Source organism: the organism of the source record quoted next, unplaced genomic scaffold (genome assembly GCF_019419815.1).
Source record: "Pyrus x bretschneideri cultivar Hongxiangsu unplaced genomic scaffold, Pyrus_bretschneideri_v1 Contig51, whole genome shotgun sequence".
NCBI classification, from domain to species: Eukaryota; Viridiplantae; Streptophyta; class Magnoliopsida; order Rosales; family Rosaceae; genus Pyrus; species Pyrus x bretschneideri.
In genome coordinates this window covers 1035104-1062458 of record NW_025999789.1, presented here as the reverse complement: position 1 = coordinate 1062458, position 27355 = coordinate 1035104, and the positions used below count along the sequence as shown (strand labels likewise).

Here is a 27355-nt window from a genome sequence, read left to right as displayed (position 1 = left end):
TAATTCATTCTATAATTTATTTGAATTTCATTTCGTGAGAAAATGATCCCACAAACTGAGGAATTGCACAGTTCGAAATAACATAAAAACGGATTCATTAAAATAAAAAGGAAGACCTTTTACTCATACTCAAATTGTTTCGTTTTGAAAAGAATCAATAAAAAACAAATCCGGGGGACGGTTCAATAATTTGAAATCAATCAATGGGTTAAGAAATTGGAGTAAGGAGTTGTTGAAAAATCTAAAATTGGAAAGACATTTAGAATTTTTATGAAAATTGAATAATGATATAAAGATATCCAACATGAATAGATATATCTTTATTTTACAATTTTTCACAAAAAGGATTTATCCGACGGATTTGTCTTTGATGAAAAGTTTTTTATTTTTAGAGTTCAATTTTTTAATAATTTTAATTCAACGTAGATACTTATCCAAAATAATATAAATGACTCACTATTAACTCAGTTTTTTTTTCATACTCATTATGTAGGAGAGGTTGCCACTCACTATCTGTTAGTTCATCTGAAAAATTGATTGCATCAAAAAAATTGTCCAAGTGATTAAAACTGTTTCTACTTTCCATTCAAAGCACTTTTATCAAAGAACCGTTTTAAAGTACTCTTCCAAAAGCACGGGCCCAAAGTCAAGTAAACCTTCTAATACGTTGCAAACCCATGATTACATATATGGCGTGGTTACGAAACCGGACCGGAATGGGAAGAAATGGAATTACACTTTTCTCAAAGCTTTTACCAAGCTTTTGAGGAATCAAAAAATTGGTGAGTCAAGGTTCACCTAAAATTAGTAATTAAAATTTTAAATTATTCATAATTGGATTATTTAGATGAGATGATATTTGGACTCTGGGGTGAAAACTCCATCCGAATAAACTTTTCTACTTGAAATACTCACACATTTTTTACTTGTAAGCACAAGTGATTAAGAACATTTACCGTTGTATTTGAGATCGAGATTCGATTATCCTCATCTTCACTATTGCTTCTATCCAAAATGGAAAAAACGAATTGTAATCTGAACGCTTTTGGCCACTTTGAAGTCAGTGTAATGACTCTTGGAAGTCCTTTGTTTGCTGTTTACTCCTAAAGCCTAAAGTCAAACCAAACCACTTCAAATCCATATACTAATACATAAAAGATCTTTACACGATTGAAGATATTGGGAAATAGCAGACAAAACCACATTACATAAAAGATCTGTACACGATTCAAAACTAAAATTTGTTTTCGCTCTTCCAAAAAGCACGACGCCAAAGTCAATGTAAACCTTCTAATACGTTGCTGCCAAGTTGCCAACTCGTGATTAGACCCTCCATTAGTGACGTCCCGTGTTCTGCAGGTTTGTTTCTTTTCTATATAAGTGGAAAGCAAAGACTTCAAAACTCAAACATCGCTCACAACAATTCAAACCATCACCTAATTACCTTCTTCCCTTTGTTAATTTCTACCTCCTTCGCTCCAAACAAAGGAGTGTATATGTACACCCGAATCAACGTGAGCAATGTAATTCCAGTACAGCCGTAGCGAAAAACATCATGCCGGAAGCTAGTCGCATAATGCCTCATCGAGTCCTCTTCCTGTTTTTTGTGTTGTCTACTTCCATTTCTACAAACCATGCTTGCAAGGAGGCAGATCACAACTCTCTTTTGTCATCTTTCAATACATCTTCTTCTCGTTTAAATTGGTCTTCCAGTGATTGTTGTCACTGGGAAGGCATCGCTTGTGATGCTGACGGTAGAGTAACACATGTTTTGTTGCCCTCTAAGCGGCTCCAAGGAAGCATTTCTCCCTCCCTTGGAAGCCTCACACATCTTTCGCACCTCAATCTCTCCCACAATCTGCTTTCCGGTCCTCTGGAAGCTGGACTCTTCTTGTCCTCGAGTTGCCTTGAAATCCTTGATTTGAGCTATAACCTTCTCTCCGGAAAATTACCTTTGTTTCTATCATCTACTTACATTCAAATACTGGATTTGTCGAACAATCAATTCAATGCTACAATTCCTTCTTCATTCCTCCAGCATGCCTGGAATTTGAGCAGTTTGAATGTCAGCAAAAATCATTTTACAGGCCAAATACCTTCCTCTATCTGTATTCGTTCCTCTTCGATTAGAGTCTTGGATTTCTCCAACAACGATTTCAATGGTTCAATTCCTCTCGGACTAGGAAACTGTTCGAAATTGGAAACCTTCCGTGCGGGCTTCAATACTCTTTCTGGAACTCTTCCTAGTGATCTCTACAAAGCTCAGGCTCTTCATGAAATTTCGTTACCTTCCAATCAGCTTTTCGGTCACATTAGTGACAAAATTGTCAACCTCACCAGCCTCACAATCCTAGAGATCTACTTCAATCATTTGAGTGGCGCACTTCCTCTCCACATCGGGAAGCTCTCCAAATTAAAACTCATGCTCCTTCATCTCAACAATCTTGAAGGTCCTCTGCCCCCATCTTTGATGAATTGCACTAACCTTATCGAACTCAATCTTGGATTCAACCGTTTCGATGGAAATATCTCGGAGCTAAATTTTTCCGAACTTGATCAACTTATCAAACTTGATCTCGTGAGTAATCACTTCTCTGGCGCCATGCCAAAAAGCCTTTACTCATGCCAGTATCTGAAAGCAGTTCGCCTGGGCGGTAATGATCTAGTGGGACAAATACAACCCGAGATCGTTTCGTTGAAATACCTATCCTTCCTCTCGCTTGGTAAAAACAGACTCACCAATGTCACCGGCGCTATACATATATTGATGCGTTTGGAAAGTCTCAGGGTGGCCTTACTTTCATATAGTTTTCTAGGTGAAGAACTGCCGGAGGTTGATGCAATGATTGGTTCTGAGTTTCAAAATCTCCGCCTTTTTGGCTTATCGAACTGCCAACTTAGAGGTCATATTCCGGTGTGGATGTCAAAGCTCAAGAAACTCAAAGTCCTTGATTTGTCTTCTAACAGACTCACAGGCTCAATACCTCCTTGGTTGGGAAGTCTTCCTAGTCTTTTCTTCATAAGCTTGGAGAACAACTCTCTTTCAGGGGGACTTCCAAAGGAGCTTTTCTCACTTCAAGCTCTTGCATCTGAGAAGCCTTCCGCTCAAACGGATAGTGGTGATGTCGAACTACCTATCTACATGCAGCGCACGGAGGAATTTGTGCCGGTGCTGCAGTACAAATATCTGTCCAACGTGCCGCCATCTATTAGCTTCCGAAATAACAGTCTAAGTGGCAACATTCACATTGAGATAGGCCGGTTGCAAAACCTTCACGTGCTCGATCTCAGTTTCAACAACTTTGTTGGCAACATCCCGGACCAGGTATCTAAGCTCACAAACTTGGAGATATTAGACCTCTCAAGAAACCATCTGTCGGGTGGAATCCCAGCTTCACTATCAAGCCTTCATTTCTTGGCTTCACTTAGTGTTGCATACAATAACCTCCAAGGACAAGTACCGTTAGGCACACAGCTCCAAGGCTTTGATGCCACTGCCTATGAGGGCAACCCGGGACTTTGCGGTTTCCCGCTTCCAAACAAATGCCAACAGATGAATACAAGTGATACTGCAACTAAGAACATGGAAAATGAACATGACAATGGGAACGAAATTCCATGGTTTCATATTTCAGTGGCTCTTGGTTTCATTGTAGGATTTTGGGGAGTTTGTGGCCCTCTAGTTTTCAGCACGTCTTGGCGATATGCGTATTTCCAATTTCTCTCTAATGTTAAAGATCGCTTCGTATGCTAATCAAGTGTAATTTTTTCCTTGAGAAATAAAGGACTTCTTAAATTTTTAAAAGGTGATAAGCGCTAGTCGGGGCGCTCAGTAAGGGCCTAACACATAGGTGTCTAGGTAATTTTTTTATTTTAATTAAATTTATTATGTAACATATAAATAAATGTCTACTTTATGTAAAAATAAATATAATTGTATTGGGATACATAAATTGTAAAATAAAATGACATATAGATTATAAAGTATTAGAACATATTGAAAACATGTTGAACAATCATGTAACGAGTGTCTCAACAAGTCTCTTAAAATTTATCAAAAAAAAATAGAAAGCAAAATGAAAGTGATCTATTTTATGTCTAAGTGAGAGTCGCACGTTAGAGGGTGTCTGGACAAGTCTAGGCACCAGGCACCCTTTCTTAATTTTCGAATGCCTATGATTAATTGGGGCGGTGTCCAGCTGCTTAGCACCTACGCGAGAATTTTTAGAATAGTGCTTATTAACCACATTGCTGCTGCATACAAGAAATCTAACTACTGAGTAAAACAGAAAGGGAATTAAAGTCGTAGGGATGGCTCAACATACATCCAACTTTCCTAACTAAATTCATACGCAAATGCCTTGGAATTTCGTCACGATAGAATACTGAAACTTTTGAGCTGAAGCACTTGGAAATTCACTTGCAGGCTGCGATTTAATTTCTCAAGAATTTAACCATTCTTGTTGACCAAGTTTTCTGTAATCTACCTTATAATTTTGCCTAGCTCCGTCACTGTAATCCTCCGGATATCATTGTTTTATTTATTTATTATTATTACTATTTTAGGAAGCCTTTAAGGGAAGGGATCTTCATTTTTCAAAAAAAAAAAAAATGGGACTTCAACAACAACGATTTCAATGGTTCAATTCCTCTCGGACTAGGAAACTGTTCGAAATTGGAAACCTTCCGTGCGGCTTCAATACTCTTTCTGGAACTCTTCCTAGTGATCTCTACAAAGCTCAGGCTCTTCATGAAATTTCGTTACCTTCCAATCAGCTTTTCGGTCACATTAGTGACAACATTGTCAACCTCACCAGCCTCACAATCCTAGAGATCTACTTCAATCATTTGAGTGGCGTACTTCCTCTCCACATCGGGAAGCTCCCCAAATTAAAACTCATGCTCCTTCATCTCAACAATCTTGAAGGTCCTCTGCCCCCATCTTTGATGAATTGCACTAACCTTATCGAACTCAATCTTGGATTCAACCGTTTCGATGGAAATATCTCGGAGCTAAATTTTTCCGAACTTGGTCAACTTATCAAACTTGATCTCGTGAGTAATCACTTCTCTGGCGCCATGCCAAAAAGCCTTTACTCATGCCAGTATCTGAAAGCAGTTCGCCTGGGCGGTAATGATCTAGAGGGACAAATACAACCCGAGATTGTTTCGTTGAAATACCTATCCTTCCTCTCGCTTGGTAAAAACAGACTCACCAATGTCACCAGCGCTATACATATATTGATGCGTTTGGAAAGTCTCAGGGTGGCCTTACTTTCATATAGTTTTCTAGGTGAAGAACTGCCGGAGGTTGATGCAATGATTGGTTCTGAGTTTCAAAATCTCCGCCTTTTTGGCTTATCGAACTGCCAACTTAGAGGTCATATTCCGGTGTGGATGTCAAAGCTCAAGAAACTCAAAGTCCTTGATTTGTCTTCTAACAGACTCACAGGCTCAATACCTCCTTGGTTGGGAAGTCTTCCTAGTCTTTTCTTCATAAGCTTGGAGAACAACTCTCTTTCAGGGGGACTTCCAAAGGAGCTTTTCTCACTTCAAGCTCTTGTATCTGAGAAGCCTTCCGCTCAAATGGATAGTGGTGATGTCGAACTACCTTTCTACACACAGCGCACGAAGGAAATTGTGGCACCGGTGCTGCAGTACAAATATCTGTCCAACGTGCAGCCCTCTGTTGTCTTCCGAAATAACAGTCTAAGTGGCAACATTCCCATTGAGATAGGCCGGTTGCAAAACCTTCACGAGCTGGATCTCAGTTTCAACAACATCGTTGGCAGCATCCCGGACCAGGTATCTAAGCTCACAAACTTGGAGAGATTAGACCTCTCAAAAAACCATCTGTCGGGTGGAATCCCAACTTCACTATCAAGCCTTCATTCCTTGGCTTCACTTAGTGTTGCATACAATAACCTATAAGGACATGTACCGTTAGGCACACGGCTCCAAGGCTTTGATGCCACTGCCTATGAGGGCAACCCGGGACTTTGCGGTTCCCCGCTTCCAAACAAATGCCAACAGATGAATACAAGTGACAATGCAACTGAGAACATGGAAGATGAACATGACAATGGGAACGAAATTCCACGGCTTCATATTTCAGTGGCTCTTGGTTTCATTGTAGGATTTTGGGGAGTTTGTGGCCCTCTAGTTTTCAACACGTCATGGCGATATGCTTATTTCCAATTTCTCTCCGAAGTTAAAGATTGCTTCATGGCTCTTGGTTTCATTGTAGGATTTTGGGGAGTTTGTGGCCCTCTGGTTGTTTTTTTTTTTTAATTAAATTTATTCTGTAACATATAAATAAATATCTACTTTACGTAAATAAAAAAATAGAGAAATTAGGTTCACATCCTTCTTTTTGTTACTCCATTGATTAAAATCCTATTCATTTTCAATTTTTGATCAGGGTCCTTGGGTATTAATAACATCATTAATTATTTGAAAAATAAAATAGTTTTATTTTTAAAATATATTCCTTTAGTGTTAAAAATGTTACAATTAGTATATTTAATATTTATGGCTAAATTTTTTATCATATATTTTTATTTTTAGTTTGTACCTATTTTTAATTTGCAAAATTTTTTTAATTTGTACCAAATTTCTTTTCATTTTTAATTTGTACCCATATATTAGTTTCTTTTGTGCCCATATTTTTTAAAGTTTTATTTTTGTTTGTACCCATGTGTATACCGTCACGTGACATTGTATATTTAATCAATGATAGAAAAAATACATATGATATATTTATGTTTTATGCCTAAACTTTGTATTATATATTTATATTTTTAGTCTATACCCACTTTTAATGTGACAACCCGTTCTAAATTTTATCGGATATCCCCGAAGGGACAAGGAACCAATTAGAAAATAAAAGTGAAGCTTGCAGCTAATCAAAAAAAAAAAGAAAGAACAAAAGAAAAGAAAAAAAAAAAAGGGAAGAAAGCTTCCCGTGCACCCATACCGCACCACCGCGAGTCCATCTTCCAAGGCCGATTCCGGCCAACTCCGGTGGAGTTTTTCGATGCCATCACCACCATCTTGAAGCTCTCATTCCCCTCTACAAAACCCACCCAAGAACCACCTTGATTAACCATGGGATGTGGAGGTTTGAGGCCACGAAAGTTGACGAAAATCAATGGTACTCCGGCCACCCTTTTCGATTTTCCGGCAAATCGGCAAAGCAATGGCCGATGCCACCACTTGGGCTTTGTAGCCCATCATCCCAGGAGCAAAACCCAACCAACCTTGACCCCGTTGGACCACCGTAGACGACGAATCGACTTCGGGAAGTTTTAGGCACCCGCCGGCTTCGTGGGCAAATTTGACCATCTTCCGTCCACTTTTGGACTTCATGGTAGGTATGAAAGTTGCTCCACTCACTGAGATCTTCATTTCTGTGAAGTTTGAGAATTTTTGGAAATAGTTGGATTTTCCGGCAAGTCGGGGCGGCCAACCGCCACCCGCGGCGGCGCGTGGCCAGTGGGCCGCCAATGCTATTTTTAGGCTATGTCAAATGTCTTGAATTCAGTTTTGTCATTTGAATGACGTAGGTTGATAGTTGGAACCTAAATTCGTTACGATACGTTACTTGATAAAATGTGAATCGATGATCCAACCGTTGGATCGTCACCAAAATTGGATACATTATAATACATAATATTTAAAGATTAAAGGAATTTACGGATCGAGAATCCGACTTACGGATCTTCCTGAATTGGATTTGTAAGTTAGTAAAATAAATGTTCACGGCCACTTGTTTTAGGCAATTGGCGGAGATCTGACCATTGGATCATAATGAAATTTTAATATGTTATTCTAGAAACATATTGTGGATCGTTGGGAGTTGCGGATTGGAAATCTGATATGCTGATCTTCCGGGTCAAGTTATACAGGGTTGTAAACCCTACCGTCGATCTTTGATCGACGGTTGACTTGTGGCCAATGGGTCTCAAACTATTTTAGAATGTCGTTGAGGTTGTGTTTTATGTGAATTACATATTCTACGGATAAGAGTTCTGAGATGTGATTTGATAATTGGTCACAGGGACCAATCATTCAGGACGCCTCGATGCGTGCGCTAGAAAATCATAGCGTGGACTCCAGGTAAGTGGATCTTTTCCTTTTTATCCCACATATTATTGAGAGTTCTATCGACACCTTTAAATTGATTAGCCATATTACTTTCATATATAATTATTGTGAATGCTTGAAGTACTATATGAACTACGAATGGCTTGATCCCTGTTTAGGGTACGTAGGCAGTCTAACGAGACGTTAGATGCAGCCATAAAATATTTGAGACAAAAACCTTGCTTGCGAAATTGAGTAAGGCGAAGGAAATTGGTAAAGGCAAGTTTTAGTTTTATGAATTAGTTAGGTAAATTAGTGTTAATTGGGTCGTCATGGATAATTATCCCTGAAAATGAGTAGTTTGGGAGTAGGGCATTATTGATTATACACTTCTCACTGTATTGTTTATAATTGAACATGCTACGACATGGTTGAGTATTAGATTGCATCATGGTGTATCAATATGTATATTACTTGCATATAATTATTGGGAATGCTTTCAAGTGCAAAGGTGAACTCAGGACACCCAGGTAAGTTCAGATGAGTTTATGGTACTAGTTGAATCGATTGCGTTATAGCATGACTACAGTTATGTGTTAGGCAACTTCGATACTGTCGTACTGGTTGCCATGAGTTGCACATGTTATATTGAGATGCATTGAGAGCTCATAAACCTGCACCCCGGTGTTAGTGCTCCCGTCCGTGGCCAGGGCACAGTCCTTCACGTGATGTTCACCTCCCGCACCTTACGCTCACCTTGGATTCAAGGTAGATGCACAGTCCTGTCGTACAAACCACTTTAGGTGGTTCCGACTCGTAAGTGACCCGCGATTATTCGCCCAGTCTTCACGTGATCGTAGCACTTGAGCGCATTTATTTACATCCAGTCCTGTCGTACAGACCACTTTAGGTGGTTCCGACTCGTGTGCAGATATACTTATTGAGCTATTGGCTAGCCAGGATTGATGAGATATGGATAAGTCGTACAGGTCACTATAGGCGACTCCGACTTATATGCTAGCCAGGATTGATGAGATATGGATAAGTCGTACAGGTCACTATAGGGGACTCCGACTTATATGCTAGCCAGGATTGATGAGATATGGATAAGTCGTACAGGTCACTATAGGCGACTCCGACTTATATGCTAGCCAGGATTGATGAGATATGGATAAGTCGTACAGGTCACTATAGGCGACTCCGACTTATATGCTAGCCAGGATTGATGAGATATGGATAAGTCGTACAGGTCACTATAGGTGACTCCGACTTATATGTTAGCCATGATTGATGAGATATGGATAAGTTGTACATGTCATTTTAGATGACTCTGACTGATATATCATTTTTTATTGATTTAGTTCATTTGGCCTACTTATTGATGTATGGTGGAGTTGATGGCAAACCGTGGTTTGGGTCATTTCTGAGTATGGTTTGGATATATGTATATATGTTGTACTGTCTTATGGAAAACGATACGGGTTTTACATTTAGGGGCATTACTTTTTGAGAGGTAGTAACTTTGGGAAGCTTGGTTTTATTGCTTACTCACACCTTCTGTTTGGTGCCCTCCAGGTTTTAACTGCTGAGTTTGTATCGACAAGAATCTGTGACGAATCTTTGTATTGATGGATATTTTTGAGGGTATGATTCTTACCCATACTACTGTACCTTACTTATGCTCTGACATCGCGTGTGAAATGGGTTCGCTCCCACCCGTAGCGCACTCTGGTATTTAGACACTTTTAGATTCAAATTTATTCACTTTTTATGCACTATCACATTTTATGGCTTCGTCACCTTCCAGGTGTCGGCCAGCACAGCTCGATTCAGGGTCCAAGTGGACTCTCTGGGTCGGGGTGTGTCATTTAATTTGCAATATTTTTTTTTAATTTGTAGTATTTTCTTTTTAGTTTTATTTTGTACCCATGTATTAATTTCTTTTAGCGCCTATATTTTTTAAAAATTCATTTGTACTCATAATTTTTTAATCTTTTATCTGTACCCTAATTTATTTATAATGTACCCATTCTTCTTTATTAATGTATAACTTTGTTATATGTGAAATGTACCAATTTTTTCAACACTATGGATACATTCTTTTGCCATTTATTATTTCTTATTTTTGCATAGTTTTTATCCATTTATTCAATCAAAATGTTTGAATTTTTGTTACATCCCGGCCCGGGGCAGATCACTTCCCGAGCCCGCTCCACCACCGTAGCACGATATTGTTCGCTTTGGGCTTACCATTCCCTCACGGTTTTGTTTTTGGGAACTCACGAGCAACTTCCCAGTGGGTCACCCATCATGGGATTGCTCTAGCCCATTTCTCGCTTAACTTCGGAGTTCCTACGGAACCCGAAGCCAGTGAGCTCCCAAAAGGCCTCATGCTAAGTAAGGATGGGAATATACATTTAAGGATCACTCCCCTGGCGATGTGGGATGTCACAATCCACCCCCCTTAGGGGCCTGACGTCCTCGTCGGCACACCACGACCAAGGTTAGGCTCTGATACCAAATTTGTTACATCCCGGCCCGGGGCGGATCACTTCCCGGGCCCGCTCGACCACCGTAGCACGATATTGTCCGCTTTAGGCTTACCATTCCCTTACGGTTTTGTTTTTGGGAACTCACGAGCAACTTCCCAGTGGGTCACCCATCATGGGATTGCTCTAGCCCATTTCTCGCTTAACTTCGGAGTTCCTACAGAACCCGAAGCCAGTGAGCTCCCAAAATGCCTCATGCTAAGTAGGGATGGGAATATACATTTAAGGATCACTCCCCTGGGTGATGTGGGATGTCACAATCCACCCCCCTTAGGGGCCCGACGTCCTCGTCGGCACACCACGGCCAGGGTTAGGCTTTGATACCAAATTTGTTACATCCCGGCTCGGGGCGGATCACTTCCTAGGCCCGCTCCACCACCGTAGCACGATATTGTCCGCTTTGGGCTTACCATTCCCTCACGGTTTTATTTTTGGGAACTCACGAGCAACTTCCCGGTGGGTCACCCATCATGGGATTGCTCTAGCCCATTTCTCGCCTAACTTCGGAGTTCCTACGAAACCCGAAGCCAGTGAGCTCCCAAAATGTCTCATGCTAAGTAGGGATGGGAATATACATTTAAGGATCACTCCCCTGGGCGATGTGGGATGTCACAATTTTTTTATTGTAACCGTTTCTAATAGTATTATAATGAGGGATTTTAAATTTATAGGATTATAAATCTCATAAAATATCAAACAATTAATGTCAAAACTATAAAAATATAAATATTAATAGTAATATAATGAGGTGTACAAAGTCAAGGGACTTTGATTAAACTTTGAATACTATTAAGGTTTTAATAAAAAAATGTTAAGGATTAAGGACCGCATCCAAAGTATCCCAAAAAAAATATACTTATATTGGGATACATAAATTGCAAAATAAAATGACATATAAATTATAAAGTATTAGAACATATTGAAAATATGTTGAACAATCATGTAATGAGTGTCACAACAAGTCTGTTAAAATTTATCAAAAAAAATAAAAGCAAAATGAAAGTGATTTATTTTCTGTGTAAGTGAGAGTCGTGAGTTAGAGGGTGTCTGGACAAGTCTGGGCACCAGAAACCTTTTCTTAATTTTTGAATGTCTAAGATTAATCGGAGCAGTGTTCAGCCGCTTAGCACCTACGCGAGAATTTTTAGAATAGTGCTTATTAACCACATTGCTGCTGCATACAAGAAATCTAACAACTGCGTAAAAACAGAAGGGGAATTAAAGTCGTAGGGATGGCTAAACATGCATCCAACTTTCCTAACTAAATTCATACGCAAATGCCTTGGAATTTCGTCAGGATAGAATCCTGAAACTTTGAGCAGAAGCACTTGGAAATTCACTTGCAGGCTGCGATTTAATTTCTCAAGAATTTAACCATTCTTGTTGACCAAGTTTTCTGTAATCTACCGTATAATTTTGCCTAGCTCCGTCACTGTAATCCTCCGGATATCATTGTTTTATTTATTTATTATTATTAGTATTTTATTTATTAATGCCATGACTTCTCTTTTTCATGGGCAGTGATGAAATAATTGGAATCTTTTAAGGCCTAATTAGGTTTGGGATTGGTTTAGGCTGGAAGTTATAAAGTATTGGACCAAAAATAAAGTTGTAGAACAAGCCTGATTTTTTTATTTTATTTTTTTTTGGTGAACAAACGATATTATCTACACTAAGTGGAGGTGAGCTCAGCCTCACAATGGGTTAGCAGATCTTTCACTTACAAGTGAGGGAATACCACTTGACCGTAATACTAAGTGACAACAAACCTGAACTTTTAACATCTTTTTCATGTAACGGTTTTCTTGCCAAACTATCAACCATCATCCGAAGACATCTATGAACAACTCTGATTCTTGATAACAGAATATATCAGACAAATTTATATGAAAGTAAAAGTAGTAGAAGCAGTGTTTTAAATATCGGTATCGGGAGAAATGTCGATAAGAAAATTTGTGGTAATATCAATGCATCTATCGATATAAGTTGCGTTCAATATCAATATCCACCTATTTGGCAAGGAAATTGTTAATATTATATGATTTGTATTATCTTTCTATTTTATTTTTTTTAACAAACGATTACTGGATAAAATTGTTAAATGTTAAGAGAGAAGAAGATCGAATCTGCACAAGCGTACATGAGTATTATTGTTTTCCGTCACGTCGCAGTAATGCGTCATTTGCATTTGTATTATCTTTCTCAGTATATTTCTTTAGTATTATCTTAATTTCTTCCCTTGTTTTCGGATGTTTTGGACCCAGCTTATTTCCTATTGCACCCAAAAAGCCCACACTAAAAAAAACAAGAACAATATTGAAACTAGAACGAAAAAGGTCCTCACCGATGATGCTACTCATCAGGATCTGTATATGCTAAAAGAGATGCCCCAAAACATTCTACAAGTTCACAGCACATCTATCTCTGTCTCTCCCTATCCCTCTCTAGTAATTCTTTTGACCGCTCTTGGGTAAAAAGGTAAAAAGAGACTGTAAAAACCTAGCATTAGCAACAAAACAAGACCAGAAATTAACCCAAACCATGCCAAAAATAATTTACAGCTTATAACAATGGCCGCATTCACCTCCTTGTACGCTTTCTCCGCCTCCCTGTACTCCCCACCTGATCAGCCTCCCCATTCTCTCTCCCTCTCTTCCTACTCCCCACTTCTGCCGCCGCAGTCTCCGGCCTCTTCGGTGGCCTCCCGACCCCTCTTCTTCCCCTCGCATTGCTCTCCTGACACCTTCTTCCCCCTCCCCTCCCTCCCCCACTTCCCGTTGAACTCCGCGTCACCCTCTCATTCCTCTCAACCTCCGGCTTCTTCCTACTCCTCGTCGTCGGCTTCTTCTTCTTCTCGTCCTCGCTCTCCTCGCTATCATCCTCAGAACCATCCGAAGTCTCCTTCTTCACTTCAGTGCTCGGCGAGTTCTGCTTCATTCGCTTCAAGAACCTCGCTGCGCCTTGCTTCTTCCTCCTGTTTTCTTTCTTCTCCTTCTCCGCTTCCAAAGCCTCTAAACCATCATGCGAACTGAGTTCATTGATGCCATACTCATGCGGCTTCGTCGGCTTTGCTGCATTCCTGCCCCTCGTGCTTGTCCCTCTCCGCCCGCCTCTTTCTTGTGTCCTCCTCCTCCTAATTCCCTTGTCCTCAACCTTCACAGATGCAGCACCATCCATCTTCTTCTCATTCGCCGCTTTTGCTTTCTCTTCAACCTTATCTCCCTTCCTGCTCTTCGCACCGCCTTCTGATAGTGCATTGACAGAACCACGCTTTCCACAAACAACAATGGAAGACTTGGTGGGTTTCTCGGAGGCATCGGGCTCGATCTTGGGAGCTTTGGTTTCGATCTTGGGCACGTTGGATGTTACTCTTCCGGTCGCGGGTTGTGGGTTCGGGAGCTGGTCGTTCATTTCCTTTAGCACAATGGAGCGGAGCTCTTGAGCTGCGTTGTGCTCCGGAGAGTTCTTGCGGAAGAAGACGACGGCGTTGTTGAATAGGAGGAGGAGGTCGCGGAAGAATGGGATGCAATCCTCTGTGTAGAGGCCTTTGTTAAGCTTGGATTGAATCACATGCAGGTCCATGTGTTGCCGAATCAAACTTTTGTACCTTTCTGATTCCTGCACAAATATTGTAGGGTTTCTTTAATTAGAAGTTGTACTCAAAACATTTTTATTAGAGCAAACTAGAAACCAAATAAAATAAAATAAAGTAATTTTGCCCTCACCAATTCACTTTTTCATTAATAGTTTTAAATTTCGAAACTTCTATAATAAATTAATTAAATCACACTCGTTTAACAGTAACCAAATACCAATTTCGAAAACAAAAATAGGAAGAAGTTTCTTTGCCCGCTACTTCCTTTTCCTAACTTTTTCTCATAATTTTCTAGTAAAAACTACTCCACACGCATAACGTAATTGAAATATAATTTTCCAATTGATACTTGGTGGTCAAATAAAAACCAGAAATTTGAGTTTTTAAAATATTTTATTCTAAACCAGCTTAACTTATAGAAAAAAGAACTAAATATTTACTAAAGAAAATCGAGCACATAACTCTAACCAACTGACCTGAACTACTTCTTTACATCTCTATATAAAAAATATATGAGAAGTAAAAATGAGTGTTATTCTCTTAATTTTCAGTCGTCGAATCGAATAAACTGAAGAAAAAAATCAATAACAAAAATATATTAGAAATGCAAATGGGTGTGTGCCCGAGACACAAATAGTTGTGTAAGTATCCTTTGGCTATACGGAAGGGTACCCTAAGTAGTTTTCTAGGTTTTTTTTATTATTATTGGTCAAAAAAGCGCAGGCACGAGACCCGCTAGTGCCCATCACCTGCATTTTTGTGCTTCAGGTAGTTGTACGTTACACGTGTAACATTTCACACGTCGGGCCAACGTCCACTTCGGTGGAGTTTTTTATGTTTTATTTTTGTTTTTATAATAAGTACGGATCAGTTGGGATTGGGAGGAAGAGTTCCTGTGTGTACGCGCGAATGCACGGGACTAAGGTCCACAGGATAAATCCCATCGTTCATAAATTAAACTATCATCATGTTTTATTAGTATGGGACGTAATAATATCCAACGTCATAATTTTTTCTTTCTAAAATAATTTAAAGTTTGCATATGACACTTTATCGTAATGATAGAAATAATTATACTTATGCATTCTAGAACGAATTTGATCTCATCGACCCTCTTTCTTTTAATAATTAATAATTTACTATTAACGTTATCTTTATGAAAAAATAATCTATGATCTATTAAATAAACATAATGTACGATAACTTATAATATTCTCGTACCATACTTATGTTATGTCTTTGTATTATTGGTATATGATAAGACGGTGAACATGTATCATACAAGTTGCTTTAGCTCTAAGACTTGTTATTACCCATAAACCTAATGAAAATATAAAATACCTGAGAAAAAAACAATAAAAATGAAAAATAACTTTGGAAATTGGGAAGAAAATCAAAGGTAACAAACAAGGTCAAAGAAACTAACACGCCCTCATTGGTACTTTCGTAACGCTTCCTTTAATAATCTCTAAATCTGGGTTGGGTCATTTGATCTGCTTATATCATCATTTTTATACATGCAATATAAATTTTACGCAAATTTAATTGTTTAAAAATTTACTAACATTTTGCCACACGCATTGTTAGTTCTTTTTTATTGTTTTACTTTTCTATTTGTTGTTTTAGTTTTAATTATTTTGGTATTGTTTTTTTTTTATATTAGAATATATTTTGAAAAATAATGAACTTACTAACCACCTTACATTGTTTTTTTTTTTTTTTTAAATCTAATAAAAGAAGGGCAATTTGAGTATTATGAAAGCTTCATTTTTTTTGCCTTTTCTTTTTATATATAGATAGATAATAGCCTCTTGTCACATGCTTATACGTTTATAAATAACCCTTTTCTAATAAAAAATTACAAAATTTACTTTTTTTAATTGTATATTTTTTATTAAACATTTATTTAAAAATAAATTGGAAGTCAACCAAAAACTACCAGCTAGAGGTTTTTTGTTTTTGTTATTTTTTCTAAGGTTTTAAATTTTAAAATTATTGAAAATAAAAATGTGTTGAGTTACTTTAACTTTTTAATTCAATCGTAATTTTTTACATTGTTGAGAAACAATTTATAGTATTTTAAATGTTTCACCACTTTTAGCTGCTCTCTTTATCTATAGATTAAATTTCTACATAGAAAATTTACTGTTAATTTACCAAACCACTTGGAATACGTATAATTAATAAACTAGAGTAGTTTAGACCATACATTTAACCCAAAAAAAAAAACCTCTAAATCCTAATTTTAAACTACTTACAGGACCCCACCGCTTAAGGCATATGGTTGTAACCCTTCATCAAAACCTTGACTGAGTTTTCGTCCTCTCCGTAACGCTCATGCGCTGCACGCTAGCTACCATCCTCACCATTCTCAATGTACCGTTTCAAACTGCCTCGATCTTACTCAAGTACCAAAATACGAAAAGTGATCTTCTCAATATTCCTTCTTCTTAATCCATCAAGTTTAAGAATCTGAATCATTAAAATTTAATCTAACAGCTACAAACAAGAATTTACTTTAAAAGTTATAATAACTTTAGTCGTTGAATCAAATTTTAATGGTCCGAATCCCTGGACTTCATGAATTAGATGGAAAGGATCCCGAGCGGATCCCTTTCCCCAAAATACCCCCATTTTACTCCCTCGTATGACCATAACACCCTGACATTGTGACGTGTAACGTTCTAACTGGTCCACACCCAAACATCTAAATCTAATCTTGGACCATGAATTAGCACCTCCATTTTCCATCAGTTCAGAAGAACTCTTCTTCCCCATCATATTTTTCAAATCTTAATTATTTTTCCGGATTTTTAAATGTTTTTTTGGGTAATTTATTTGATTTAGATTTTTCCACATTAAGATACAAAATTAAAATTATATACGTTAAAATTTTGTTTTAGGAATATTTGTCAATACCTGACTCCGAAGCCGCCGCTCGAATACGGAGCCGAGCCGATGAGAGCGGATGATCTTGAGGACCTTCATCAACGGCTCAGGTTTAACCAGCTTGAGCTGCTTAACCCCTTTGCTGGTGGCGGGAGATACTTCGTCACCCTCGGCCTCTTCGCCGCTGCTGCTCCTACTCCTACTCCTACTCCCTCCTCCTCCCTCCCCTCCTCTGCCACGACGTCGTTTCCTCTTCGACAAGCTCGCCGAGCTCTGCACGTCGCTGTTCTGCTGCCTCGACGCCGCCGCGCCACCACTTCCTCTTTTTCCCTCCCGCTTTGACTCGCCACCCGATTCCCACAACTCGCTCGACTCGCCGAGCCGACTCGCCTTCGCCGTATCATCGCCGCCTTTTTTGTTGTTGTTTTGATTGTCTTCGTCGTCATCGTCTGCTACTTTACCGTTAACAGAGCAATCGCGATCGGGTTCGGACCGGATTTTGGCCCGAATCGGATCTGGTTCGTTTCCGTCCGTTCTGGGCTCCTCCGCCAGTTTCTCCGTCGCGCCGTTTCCTTTAGCATCGCCTCTTTGGCTCGTCGAATTGGACTCGTTGAAGGATCGGTTCTCGCGCTCGTCGGAATTGAAGTCCGAGCCGAAGTCTTCGCCGGAGTTCATTTTTCCGGCGAGGTTCTCCGGCGAACCATCCCGCTGATCGTCTCCGCGGCGTTTGAGATCTTTGCTCGGACGGTTGGCCCCGGCATCCTCCTTCAAGCTCCGCTCCCTCTCCTCCACCAACCTCTTCACCTTCAACTCCAACGACCTGTAAAAAACCACACACAGAGAAGACACACACTCTCAGATCTCAAACCATTAAAACGACAACACCTCACACTCAGATCTCTCGCAAGGGACGCGAAATTTACACGATCGAAACGTCGCGACGGCGGACCTCGCGTCGTAGCTCCGCAACTCGCAGCCTCCGTAGCTCGTCAACCATCGCGCCCAGGCTCCCCGACGAACCGTCGTCGTCGTCTTCCGATACGAAACGTCGCCTGATGTCCGCGAACTTGTCCCTACAGTTGTCAGCACTGAGAAGCGTCGTCGCGGTGGGGGAGCAGCGCCTCCCGACCTCCAAGGCGACGGAGTCCCAACTCTGGGTGCCGTGGCGGTTCACGGCGCAAACTAGCAAGAGCTCCTCTAACGTCCTCCATGGTTGCGCGCTCGTTCCGCGTTCCCTAGCCATGTTCCTCTCATATCACCATTTTTTTTTTTTTTTAAATTAGGGTTTTTGGTTTTATACCAATTGGAAAAACAAAATCTCGGAGAAAAAATTTTGACAGTGGATGATGGATGATGGATGATGATGATGATGATGATGATGAATGTACAGATTTATTACGTTTGTTCGTTCGCTTTTATATTTTCAACGAAGTGAACCTTTTTTCTATTTTTTTTTATTATTATTAATTTTTTTTTTTTTTGGGGGGCTTTGTAAAGCTCGCGCAGCCTCTATCTCTCTCTCTCTCTCTCTCTCTCTCGCTCCACCACGTTGGGCCTGGACTTATAAGAATACTTTGGGTTTTCCTTGTTTACATCTCAAATTCCGAAATTACCCTTTGGACATTCTTTCTTTCGAGTCATGGTCATGGTGCTGGTGAAATTCATATCCAAATATACGATGATGTGAATCGACAATCTCAACTGCGATTGTTGAGGTCAAGGTTAAATTGATGTTGGAGAAAGAATAGGTAAGATGGTCGGTTAAGATCTGGTGTACGGCTAGGGTACCCGTTAAGAGAATTAAGAAGGGTTTGGCATAAATGTTGGAAAGTCGAATCATTTATAACTTCATTGAACTTGCATAGTGCCAATAATCGGGAGAGCTAATACGTCATGGTATGTAAACGGCTATTAAGAACAAGATTTGGCAAAGATGAATGTAGATAACGACATATCCTAGAGATTTTGGAACAGTGATCGAAAACGACAAATCGCAATGATTTTGAAATGATGATCATAAACGACAAATCTTGAAGATTATGATATAACGATGAGAACATGAATGAAACCTCAAGATTTTGGAAGTTAGCGGATGCCAAATATAGCCTAGAACAAGATTCTAACTAGGTTTACGAAGGAACTTCCATATAAATGAAGTTTTAGTTAGCAATAATTAATATTTAAACTTCATTAGAAGTTATCTCAAGTTAGGGATTTGATTTTCTGTTAACTACAGTGTTGATATCGTGTTATGTTATTTTTTGCTGTAAGGATCTCAGCCTAAAGTTTTCAATTAAGTTTTTTACGTGATAGGTGTTGTTGATGCACCATTCATGTATTTATACTTCTGTATTGTCTGATTTCACTTTAAGGTTGAATTATGAAAATGATTGCCTTTTGATAAAATTAAAAATAAATGTAAGCATGAACCAATGTTTATAATTTAATTGCTTAAAAATAAATGCAAGTAATATACATAAGTTTCTATTTTAGTATTACAAACTAAGGGCGGGCAAATGGGACCTGGACCCACGGGTTGGGGGTGGGTCCATGCAATTCGGCTGGGGCCAGAATTTCTAAACTCAAAATGGGGTTGGTGGGTCCATGCAATTAGCAGCGCTAGGCGGGTCTAAAAATCTAAGGAAACGGGGAGCCCACACATATTGCTGTTAGTCTCTCTCTCAGTTCTTCTCGACTCTCAAACCCAAGTTCGTTTAGGTTAGTCATTAGAATCGCAACCTTTCCTTGAATGTTAAAAAAATAATAGTACGATCGTAATCCAATTAGAAATTAAGGGTAATTTAGTAAACTAGTATTAATTTACAACTAGTAATTAACTTGTAATCTTGTCCACTCACACGTTTGTCATTTTACTATGCATTTCCTTATGCATGGTTGACAAGTGTCAAAGTTTTCCTTATTCATGGTTAACAAATGTCAAAATTTTCTAGTGACTCGTTGTATATAGTTATTTGAAATTTATTACATATTACTGAATTGATCCGTTTCATATCCACAATAGTCCAAGTACATTAATTGGATGCTACTACAACATCATAATTATATTACCTCCTTAATAAGTACTTTTTTCTTTTAAGTAAACTTTGTTTTTAAGCAAAATTTATAATAATTGGTAATTCTTGGTGATTTATATTGCTAGGATTTCTCGACATTGAGACAATGTTAGTATTTTTTTTCCTAGGCTCTTAATTTAGGACAATATTAAGGGTATTATAGTAATTAACCTATAATCTTATCGACTCACACACTTTTCATTTTACTCTGCATTACTTTATGCATGGTTGACAGGTGTCAAAGTTTTCCTGATGCATGGTTAACAAATGTCAAAATTTTCTAGTGATTCGTTGTATACAGTTATTTGAAATTTATTACACATTACTGAATTGATCTATTTCATGTCCACAATAGTCCAACAACATTAATTGGATGCTACTACAATATCATAATTATATTACTTCCATAAAGTACATTTTTTAAGTAAATTTTATAATACTTGGTAATTCTTGGTGATTTATATTGCTAGGATTCCTTGACCTTGAGACGTTGTTAGTATTTTTTTTCTTAGGCTCTTAACCATGTTTAAAAAAAAATGACAAATTGACATTGTACAAATTATACGTTTGTCTTTAGTACATACAAAAAATAAATTATCTAAACTACATATTAATAAAACACTCATTATCAACTTAAATCTTATGAAATTACTAGTTTAACCCTCTAATTAGAATTGCACATGAATAAGAAATATGGGCAAAAATGTAATTCTACTCAACTAAAATAAGGCTGTTTTTTTTTAAGCCTCCTCTACTTGTAATTCTAACATATCTCCAATTAAAAACTAAATAAAATAAAATAAAAAATAAAACTCTCTCCCCACTCCCACCTTCTCTATCACTGTCTTCCTCTCTCCTTCTACTTCAAAAATAAAAAAATAAAAAATTTTCACACACACTTTTTGTGTGCCCATATGCTAATATCTAATGAAGTTTTGTTATTTTAGATGCAATAAGACTAAGAGAAGGAAGTGGCATTTAAACAGAAAAGTAAAATATATAGGCGGTCAGCTTTAGTGCTCGAGAACATCTTTTTGTTAACCCCTTGGGTTTTCCTTATTTACATTTCAAATTCCAAAATTACCCTTCAGAATTCTTTCTTTGGAATCATGGTTATGGTGCTAGTGAAATTTATATCCAAAGATACGATTATGTGAATCGATAAGGGTAATTCTATTAACACCCCACAATTTTATGAAGACACCCCACACTTAAAATTTGTCACGTGAACTTCCTTTTTTACCTCTATTTGAATTAAGGTGAGAAAAAGAGAATCCAACCATCCAATTATTTACCAGCAACCAACTACCTCACACCCATCCACTTATCGTGGCACCACATTATCAAAAGTTCATCTTCTTGTTCGTATGAATTCTCTGTAGTTGATATTTGGCATCAATTGTCAAGACAACTAGTGCTTGTTGGTTTTTATTTTTATTTTTTTTTTTGGAAACCCCTATTTGAATTAAGGTGAGAAAAAGAAAATCCAACCATCCAATTATTTACTGGCAGCCAACTACCTCACACCCATCCACTTACCATGGCACCACATTATCAAAAGTTCATCCTCTTGTTCAAAAGTTCATCTTCTTGTTCGTATGAATTCTCTATAATTGATATATGGCATCAATTGTCAAGACAACTAGTGCTTGTTGATTTTTATTTTTATTTTTTTTAACGATAAAACAAATATAAATCAAGAGATCAAAATTAACCCAATATCCATCAAAATGTTAATATAAATTGCAGTACTTCAACTCCGATACAAAGTAACAAAATATTCGGTTGACACTCTACTTGATCTTTTTCTTGGGCCTCGACTGGTTGTTGTGGCCACATCTCTTCTTCTTGTAGTTCATTGGCCTTGGATGCAGATGAGGATAGCACTTCCTAAAAATCATCTTCTCTTGATTGTACGTGCGAGCCAAAGCCATCAGAGAAAGCTGGATAATCCCTTCACGGAGCCTCAGCACCAGTTGAAGAGTCAAGTCTTTCTGGATATTGTAGTCAACTAGGGTTCAACCGTCTTCGAGCTGCTTGCCAGCGAAGATCAGGCCCTGCTGGTCCGGCAAAATGCTCTCCTTGTCCTGGATATTTTTGGTGTTTCATTTTGTTTTTGGGGTGGGGTGGGGTGGCTTCAGAAATATGAGGGACAAAGTTGGAATTTTTGAGGAATTTTTTGGATGTGGAGTGGATTCATAACATTGTGGGGTGTGTATAAAACAACCCAATCGATAATCTCAATTGCGATTTTTGAGGTCACGGTTAAATTGATGTTGGACAAAGAAAACGTAAGATGGTTGCAGGGCCGACCTAGAGAATCTGGGGGCCCTAGACGAACCTTCAAATTGGGGCCCCAATATTCTATGATCATATATTGATATGTATAAAAGGAATTCACTAATTACATAAAAAAAATTCTATTTCCATGTTAAATATCATTAAAATTAATATCAAAACTCAAAAGAAGATAAATATACAAATATTACACGTCTCATGTATTTAGACGCAAATGTACTAAATGTTTGCAGTCAAGAGTCTAAGATTGAGAGTGAAGAACAATAAAACTTGATTGACAAGTATAATAACTTCAACAACGTCAATTGTTTCTCTTTGTTTTTTTTCTAAAATCAACATCACACTAACGAATCGAATATTAAAATAATCCATTGAATAAAAATTTATTGAAAAGCAACATATAAATTCATAGTTTTGATGACCTTAAAGTACAATCTTCAAGACCATATGATAGTTGATTTAAAAATTTGATAGAAATGGAGAGTATGGAAAGTTGAAAGAAAAAAAAGATAGCAATGGGACTTGAGTAAATTGGGAGTTGGACATATGGATTGAGCGTAAATTTGAAAAAGAAGAAAAAACTAGTGACTGAAAAGGTAGTTCCATGTTTCGAACTCAAGGCCCCAAAAAAAAAAAAAAAAAGTGCTGAACATTTCCACTACACCAACAAATAAATTATGATATTTTTTAGTTTTTTTGTATTTAATTGTAGTATATATAAAAAAAAAAATTGGGGGCCTTTCCGAAGTGGGGGCCCTAGGCAGGCTCCTACTGGGGCTACCTTAAGGGTCGGCCCTGGATGGTCAGCTATGATTTGGTGTACGACTAAGGTACCGGCTAAGATAATTAAGAAGGGTTTGGCATAAATGTTGGAAAGTTAGATCATTTATAACTTCACTGAACTTGCATAGCGCCAATAATCAAGAGAGCTAATACGTCATGGTATGTAAACGGCTATTAAGAACAAGATTTGGCAAAGATGAATGTAGATAACGACATATCCTAGAGATTTTGGAACAGTGATCGAAAACGACAATTTGCAATGATTTTGGAATGATGATCATAAATGACAAATCTTGAAGATTATGGTATAATGATGAGAACATGAATGAAACCTCGAGATTTTGGAAGTTAGCGGATGCCAAATATAGCCTAGAACAAGATTCTAACTAGGTTTACGAAGGAACTCCTATATAAATGAAGTTTTAGTTAGCAATAATTAATATTTAAACTTCATTAGAAGTTATCTCAAGTTAGGGATTTGATTTTCTGTTAACTACAATGTTGATATTGTGTTGTGTTATTTTTTGCTGTAAGGATCCCTACGTAAAGTTTTCAATTAAGTTTCTTACGTGATAGGTGTTGTTGATGCACCATTCATGTATTTATACTTCTGTATTGTCTGATGTCACTTTAAGGTTGAATTATGAAAATGATTGCCTTTTGATAAAATTAAAAATAAACGTAAGCATGAACCAATGTTTATAATTTAATTGCTTAAAAATAATACCAATAATACACATAAGTTTCTATTTTAGTATTACAAACTAGGAGCGGGCAAATGGGACCTGGACCCACGGGTCCGGGGTGGGTCCATGCAATTCAGCTGGGGTCATAATTTTTAAACTCAAAATGGGGCGGGTGGGTCCATGCAATCAGCAGCGCTAGGTGGGTCTAAAAATATGAGGAAACGGGGGGCCTACACATATTGTTGTTAGTCTCTTTCTCTCAGTTCTTCTCGACTCTCAAACCCAAATTTGTTTAAGGTAGTCATTATGACACACCTTGACCGAAGTCAGGGCATGTTGGTCGTCACGAAATTGGTACCAAAATGAAGCTTACAACTAAAGGAACAAAACCTTACCACTTTCAAGCACTAAAACCAACGGAATCTCGCTGAAAAAACTTCACCAAATCCGCCCAAACCTGCAACTCACGATCCCGACGTCCAAAACCTTCAAACGAACCACGCTGAGCCTCCTAAGGACCTCACCAAGCTTCCTAGAACCCTAAAATTCCCAAAAACACATGAATTTACGTGTGCATGAACAGTACCCCGATTTGAACATCTCGGGTTCGACGTGAAAACGAAGGTGTCCTTACCTAAAATGGGTATAGTTGAACTCGTATGAAGCTCACGAACACAAAGGTATAAGTCTCCACCACGATCTCCAAGTTTTCGAAGGGTTTGACCTTGTTCGTACAAGGAAGAAAGGAAAGGGAGAGAGAGACAGGGATACGGGGTAGGGAAATGATGAGAATGAGCGTGGGTGTGAGTGTGGTCCAAAATTAGCCAACCAAAACCCCAAAACGACCACACAACGAAACAAAAACACTAGAGGCAAATCCGTCATTTTATCCCTACGGTACGAAAAATCCAGGACGGGCTGTCACACATTAGAATCGCAACCTTTCCTTGAATATTGAAAAAATAATAGTACTATCGTAATCCAATTGCAAATTAAGGGTAATTTAGTAAACTAGTATTAATTTACGACAATATTAAGGGTATTATAGTAATTAGCCTGTAATCTTATCCATTCACACACTTTTCATTTTACTTTGCATTACCTTATGCATGGTTGACAGGTGTCAAAGTTTTCCTTATGCATGGTTAACAAATGTCAGAATTTTCTAATGATTCGTTGTATACAGTTATTTGAAATTTATTACATATTACTAAATTGATCATTTTCATATCCACAATAGTCCAACTACATTAATTGGATTGACACACCCCGATCGAGATCAGGGCATGCTGGCCGTCACGTGGAAGTGACGTAACCATGTGCACAATGCGAAGCTAATAAAATAGTAATGTAAATAGTACGAAAAATTAAAAACTAGTGTTACACAAAGTAATAAAACAGGTGCAATGAGTGTAAAACCTAAGTTCAGAGTAAGAACGCCTAATGCAGTCCAAAAGGAAACAATACAACAAAAGCACACCCGAAGGTGGCCCTACACTGGTGGTCGTCTGTCAGATAAGCCGAAAAAGTCCTCTGGGAATCCACCAAACTTGCTAGCAACTAGAACCTGGAGGGGTGCAAAACAAAAGTGTGAGTGGGAAAAAACAAAGCTTTTCGAAAACCAATTCAAATAAATATATTCTAACCCCTCGCCGTAAAACCTGTATACTTTCCAGAAAATAGAATATATATATATATATATATATACATATACCAATCATGCCCAAGAATATGCCATGCCAAAACCTTAAAATGAAATGCAAGTGCTCAGGCATAAATCATATCAATAACATATAATCTGGCAGCCGGAGTCACCTAACGTGACCTGTACGGCTGAATCTAGAGCTCAAATCTCAATCTCACTAACTGGACCTGCACACGAGTCGGAACCACCTAAGGTGGTCTGTATGACAGGCCTGGGTGTAACACATATCTACGCTCAAGTGCTACGATCACGTGAAGGCTGGGCGAATGATCGCGGGTCACCTATGAGTCGGAACCACCTAAAGTGGTCTGTACGACATGACTGTGCACCTAACTTGGATCCAAGCTGAGCGTGTGGTGCGGGAGGTGAACATCACGTGAAGGACTGTGCCCTACTCTGGGCAGGAGCACTAACACCGGGGGTGCAGGTTATGAGCTCTCTAAGCGTCTCAAATCACTACTGGAAGTAACATGAATAACACTTACCTGGTACTTACCTGTGCGTCCACAGCACCCAAATATGCATATATATATATATATATATATATATATATATATATACGCCTAATAATGCAACCAACGATGCATAAACAACGGTAATATAATGCATGGCATATGGCAAATAACAATTCAAACCAATTTCTGGGAAAATATAAGTATATAGGTATATACGGAAAACCAAAAGCCCACTCACTGGTAAGTGGAAGGGTCATAGCCCCCCTGCCTCGAGTGACCACTCTCGTCCTCGGGATACGTCTCACCTATATGCGAAACAACTATAAAAACGTTAGTTTTAAAGTACATAACCAAACCTTAGAAATAACTTCTCATTCATTGCTCAAATGGGGTGTATGAATACACCAACGTGATCTACTCAACCTCAGGAACATCCCCATATTTTTAAAATAATTTTTCACCGCCGCACGCGCCCCCACGCGCCGGCCAAGGCACGGCCACACGCGCCGGCCACGCACAGGCACGTGCCTGGCACGCTGACGGCATCAACTGACGCCGTTAGGAATATTCCGTTATTCCTAACGGTAACCGTCAACGGCGTCAGAAATATTCCGTCAGACTTGACGGAATATTCCGTCGTCTTCTCCGGCGAGCCTCCGGCGCTATCGCCGGTGCCGGAAAACTGGGAATTTTTCAAACGTTGATATCTTCTTCATTTTTCATCCAAATTTCACAAAATTGGTACCAAAATGAAGCTTAAAACTAGAGGAACACAATCATACCACTTTTAAGTGCTAAAAACCACAAAATCTCACTTGAAAAATCAACCTAACTCCGGCCAACTTCGAAACTAGTGATCCCGACGTCCAAAACCATCAAACGAACCACCCCGAGCCTCCTAGAGACCTCACCAAGCTACCTACAAGCTTGAAATTCCCTAAAACGTGAGAAATCACGTGTGCATGAACAGTACCTCAAATCGGACATTGTGTATTCGACGTGAAAACGAAGGTATTCATACCTGAAATGGGTATGGTTGGACTCCTACAAGCCTCACGAGTCTGAATATATACTTGGATTCTTCGATCTGTGAAGGTTTGATGGGTGTGTGGGTGTGTCCGTACGTTTCAAAGGAAATGGAAATGGAATGGGGCTCGGGACAGGGTGCAGGAATAGGGAGGAAAGGTTGTGGTGTGTGGGAAGGTGTGTGTGGCTCAAAGCATGCCAACAAGGCCC

General features: G+C 38.6%; 3 protein-coding genes across 3 annotated transcripts; 2 read left to right on the top strand and 1 right to left on the bottom strand.

The window, feature by feature from the left end:
* Positions 1 to 1417: 1417 nt before the first annotated feature.
* LOC103954066 (receptor-like protein 3) lies at positions 1418 to 3779 on the top strand. Its single transcript, XM_018649092.2, has one exon. It carries the CDS (start codon positions 1556 to 1558, stop codon positions 3752 to 3754), a length of 2199 nt encoding a protein of 732 aa, XP_018504608.2. The 5' UTR covers positions 1418 to 1555; the 3' UTR covers positions 3755 to 3779.
* Positions 3780 to 4611: 832 nt separating this feature from the next.
* Positions 4612 to 5931, top strand: LOC103954067 (receptor-like protein 2). The gene has a single exon (XM_048569957.1). It carries the CDS (start codon positions 4612 to 4614, stop codon positions 5929 to 5931), a length of 1320 nt encoding a protein of 439 aa, XP_048425914.1.
* A 7026-nt stretch (positions 5932 to 12957) lies between these two features.
* Positions 12958 to 18497, bottom strand: LOC103954069. Its single transcript, XM_009365876.3, has 3 exons — positions 18042 to 18497; positions 17149 to 17938; positions 12958 to 14252 (listed from the first exon to the last, which is right to left on the bottom strand). Exons 1-3 carry the CDS (start codon positions 18359 to 18361, stop codon positions 13215 to 13217), a joined length of 2148 nt encoding a protein of 715 aa, XP_009364151.3. The 5' UTR covers positions 18362 to 18497; the 3' UTR covers positions 12958 to 13214.
* Between the last annotated feature and the right edge of the window lie 8858 nt (positions 18498 to 27355).